General features: G+C 54.3%; 1 protein-coding gene across 1 annotated transcript; it reads right to left on the minus strand.

The window, feature by feature from the left end:
- Positions 1-1,062: 1,062 nt before the first annotated feature.
- On the minus strand, positions 1,063-2,259 carry Ivl (involucrin). Its single transcript, XM_027953716.2, has one exon. The coding sequence runs from the start codon at positions 2,257-2,259 to the stop codon at positions 1,063-1,065; it is 1,197 nt and encodes a 398-aa protein (XP_027809517.2).
- Between the last annotated feature and the right edge of the window lie 1,857 nt (positions 2,260-4,116).

A 4,116-nucleotide genomic window follows, 5' to 3' on the forward strand; every position in this document is an offset into this window, starting at 1 on the left:
GGAAGGGTTAGGGGCAGGGCTCGTCTCAGGAAGGAGAGAGCCCCAAGTCCTAATGTGAATGATGGCAGTCAAGGCTCAGAAGTGTCAGGAGCCAGGGTGCCACAACTTCTGATCTATATTTCTCCTGCCCTTCCCTTAAGGACAATGTCACTTTTCTTCAGAGACCAGTCCCGGAAATGTCTCCTCTCCTCACCTTACAATTCTGCTTCTATTGCTTTTCTTAAAAAAAAAAAAAAATTAACCAAGTAGGCAGTCCATTAGACTCTTAGAAATCATGAGGACGTTCTGTGTTGAAAACACAAGAAGCAAAGCTTTGGGCTATTTCCAGGGAAGAAATCAGAATCCAGACGGAGCTCCAAATCTGCCTGGCATCTTCCCAGTCCCCTCCCATAGTGAGGCGTCAAATCAAGATGGAAAACGTAGGGCTGAGCTCTGCCCTGGGTTAGGCCTGGGGTCTCTATGGGTAGTGGAAGAGAGCACTAGACGGGGATAAGTAGATTCCCCCACCACCAAAATGAGTTCATCTTCTCCTGAAGGGCAAGTATCACTTTTAGGTGCACGTGTGATGTTGTTTTTTTGTTTTTCTCTGAGTTTTGAGTCTTTTTCAGAAACTGTCGCACACAGTGGGTGGTCTCAGAGTAAAATGAAATTTTAAAAAAAGAGTCGAGATGTTTGCCCTCCTTTGAGAACTGGACAAGGGAGGGTCAGTCGCAGCCACTGACCCATTCACAGGACTTTATGTGGTGAGGGACAGAGGAGAAACAGCCAGAGAGACCGAGGACCTCAGGGTTTATTAGGTACGACTGTGCACACTCACAGGGACAGTCACGGTCCGGGGGGAGTTTAGGTTAATGTGATAGTGACAGGGTTGCCCAGGATCAGGACTGGGCTCCTGGAGGTGGGTGCTGGGTATGACTTCCTCTCTCCCAGCCCCTAAGGAGACAGGCAGAAGGCCAGGCAGGCGGGTTCAGGACGAGCGGGCCCCAGGGAAGCAGAGGAAAGTGCGTCTGCATCCCCCTCCCTGTGTAGGAGGCTCTGTGGGCCCCGGGACACTGCAGGTTCCTACTCAAGCTTGCTCACATCGACACCTGCTTCTGCTGCTGTTCCCCTGCAGGGCGCGGGAATCCCTCCCTTCCGTGCCTGCACTGGCTGCAGCTCCTGGGCCTGGCCAGGGCCTGGGACCAACGCGGGCTGCTGCACATGCTCCTCCTGCGGCTCCAGGCGCTCCAGTTCCTGAGCCTGCCGCAGAGGCTCCTTAGGCTGCTGCTCCCTTCGTGTCTCCTCTTGCTCCAGGATTTTTGCTCCCTGGGGTTCTTCATGCTGTGGCTGGCCCTGCTGCTGCTGCTGCCGTCCCACATGCGGCTCCCGCTCCTGTGGCTCCTGTGGTTTCTGCTGTCCCACATGCAGCACCTGCTTCTGTGATCCCTGATGCTGCTGCTGCCGTCCCAAATGCAGCTCCTGCTCCTGTGGCTTCTGATGCTGCTGCTGTCCCAGATTCAGCTCCTGCTCCTGTGGCTCCTCCTGCTGTTTCCCCAAATGCAGCTCCTGATCCTGTGGCTTCTGATGCTGCTGCTGTCCCACATGCGGCTCCTGCTCCTGTGGCTCCTCCTTCTGCTTCTTTCCCAGATGCAGCTCCTGCTCCTGTGGCTCCTGTGGTTCCTGCTGTCCCACATGCAGCACCTGCTTCTGTGATCCCTGCTGCAGTTGCTGTTTTCCCAGATGCGGTTCCTGCTCCTGTGGCTCCTCCTGCTGCTGCTGTCCCAGATGCGGTTCCTGCTCCTGTGGCTCCTCCTGCTGCTGCTGTCCCAGATGCGGCTCCTGCTCCTGTGGTCCCTGCTGCTGCTGCTGCTGTCCCAGGTGCAGCCCCCGTGGCTCCTGCTGGTGTTGCTTTCCCAGATGCAGCTCCTCCACCTGGGGCTGCTCCTGCTGCTGCTGTCCCAGGTGCACTTCCTGCTGCTGAGGTGCTTGGTGCTCCCGCTGCTGCAGGCCCAGATGCAGTTTCTGCCCCTGGGGCTCTCTTTGCTGCGGCTGCTCACACTCTTGCTCAGGCAGCCCCTTCACGGGAGCCGTGTGCTCCTCCTTATGCTTGGAAGGGCCCTCCCCCGGGGACTCAGAGGCCACCTTCTGGCACGGAGCAGGCAGGGATGTCGGCTGCTTCATTTGCTCCTGCTCCGTATGGGCTGAAGGAGAAGCAGTCTGGGGGAGTTCCTCAGTGAGGGTAGCAGGGACCGTCACTGGCCGTGTGTATTGCTGGGACATCTTGGAAGCTACGGTAGGTCAACCTGAAAAACAGAGGGTCAGAGGGACAGGCTGAAGGCCAAGGAAGTAGAGGTGTCCAGCAGAGCTTGGCTTCTCAGCCCCCCTTCTCTTGGGCAGGGCACTCTCCCGTCTCCTTTAAACTGTCCTTCCCAGAAGCAGTAGAGTTAAGCGTGGGGATTGGGAAGGGCGGGGAAAGGCTATCCTTGGGGCTCCTTATTCCCAGGCCAGAGCCAACAAAGAAATATGTCTCCAGAGCTGTTACGCAAGTGTGGGCTGGCTGCCATTCAACTTATTCATTTTGTCTAATCTTGTCTGTGCCCTTATCTCCAGCCTCAGCTGATTAAGGGGTGAGAGATGAATTCTGGGGCTATATCACATCAAGAGGAAAGATGCTAGAGGAGAAACATCTTCTAGAGATGATCTCCGAGTCCTGGAACATCAATAGCTTGTGCTGGAGTGGAACTGAGAAGTCACGGCATCAGCGTTAGCCTGGGGTCACCCATGTGTTCTGGGCGTACATCTCCCTCTGAAACGCTGTAAGTCACTGAGCACCTCTGAATGGGAGATTTCCTCTCTGTCAAATGAACGGTCGGCCTATTCAACTCCAGATCTCATTTCTTTCCTGACCATCTGAACTTTATCTATAGCCCCAGTGCTTAGGGTCGGAAACGAGGGTGACTGGAAGGTTACCGAGACTTGGAACTTATTAATCAAGTCTTGTTCTTCTAAGTTAGGTTGTCTTCCCCTTTTCTGTCTGGGTTTCTCCAAATTTAAATTTCTCCCCATTCTGAAGTTTCCCCTTTGTGCAGCACGCTAAAAATCATAAGCACCCCCCCCCCCAGAACACCCTTCCCCTATAAGGGAGGCAGAATCATGGTCAGTCTAAACCGACGAGTTGCAGAACAGAAATTGACTTGTACTCCCTCTGCCTAACTTATCTTTTACACAAATAAATCTGGGGAGATGTTTTCCCAAGAAAAGATGAGACATGTGAGGATTGATATCCACTCTGGATTTCTAAATCCTGGCCCATCTCCCTCCTCACAGTGACTTGGGACCCCTAGAATAAAATGTAGTCCAGCTGAGTCCAGCCCCACCCACCTGGACTGGCCTCTCCCAGCCGTGTCCCAACCCTCGTCCCGTCAGCTGATACTCACCAGGCTCACAGCAGGGACTGAGGCAGAGGCTTCTGGTGGAGTGGCGAGCTGCACAGGGGCCAACACACCCTTTATACCATTCCCTCCTGCCGCCTTCCCAGTGTGGAGGTGACGCACTGGTTTCACCACTCCAGTCCGTCAACCTCCTCCAGCCCCTACTCTGACTCATCATTAAGCAGCAAACCCCTCAGGGCCCCTTTTTCTGAGTGCCTCTCTGGCCAGAGAGTTCTAAGGGTTCAGCTACTCCTGTGATGACCATCTGACCTGGGGACAGGGGCGGTGAGAAGGATGAGGAAGGTGTCCCGTTGATTTTTGACTTTCGCCAAACTTCTCCTCTGCATGTCAATTTCTCTACCTGTAAAATGAGTTTGTCCTCATCATTGGAGTGAGGGATGCATTTCCAAGGGTATGGGATGGAATGTTTTGTGTCTGGGATATCCAGATTGGGGTCTGGGGTGGAAGAGTCCCTTCTGATAAAGGGATAGGATCGTGGGGCATTTCCCTGGGCCACAAGACCATCCTGTCTCATAATGTATCTATAATCACCTCCTGTGGGGAAATCAACTCGGGGTCTGGCTCTAGGCCAGGGAGAGGCAAGTAGAAGTCTTCCACACCTCTTCCTGCTGAACCCCAGAACTGCCAGCCTTCGTACCCAATGCTGCTGTGCTCATAAGCACTCCAGAGCCTGGACCGCTCTAGG

This window comes from Marmota flaviventris, chromosome 10 (genome assembly GCF_047511675.1).
Source record: "Marmota flaviventris isolate mMarFla1 chromosome 10, mMarFla1.hap1, whole genome shotgun sequence".
In the NCBI taxonomy this organism is placed as follows: domain Eukaryota; kingdom Metazoa; phylum Chordata; class Mammalia; order Rodentia; family Sciuridae; genus Marmota; species Marmota flaviventris.

What these genes read in the sequence shown, in the direction of transcription:
- Ivl (XM_027953716.2), bottom strand. Translation starts at nt 2,259, where the DNA reads ATGTCCCAGCAATACACACGGCCAGTGACGGTCCCTGCTACCCTCACT.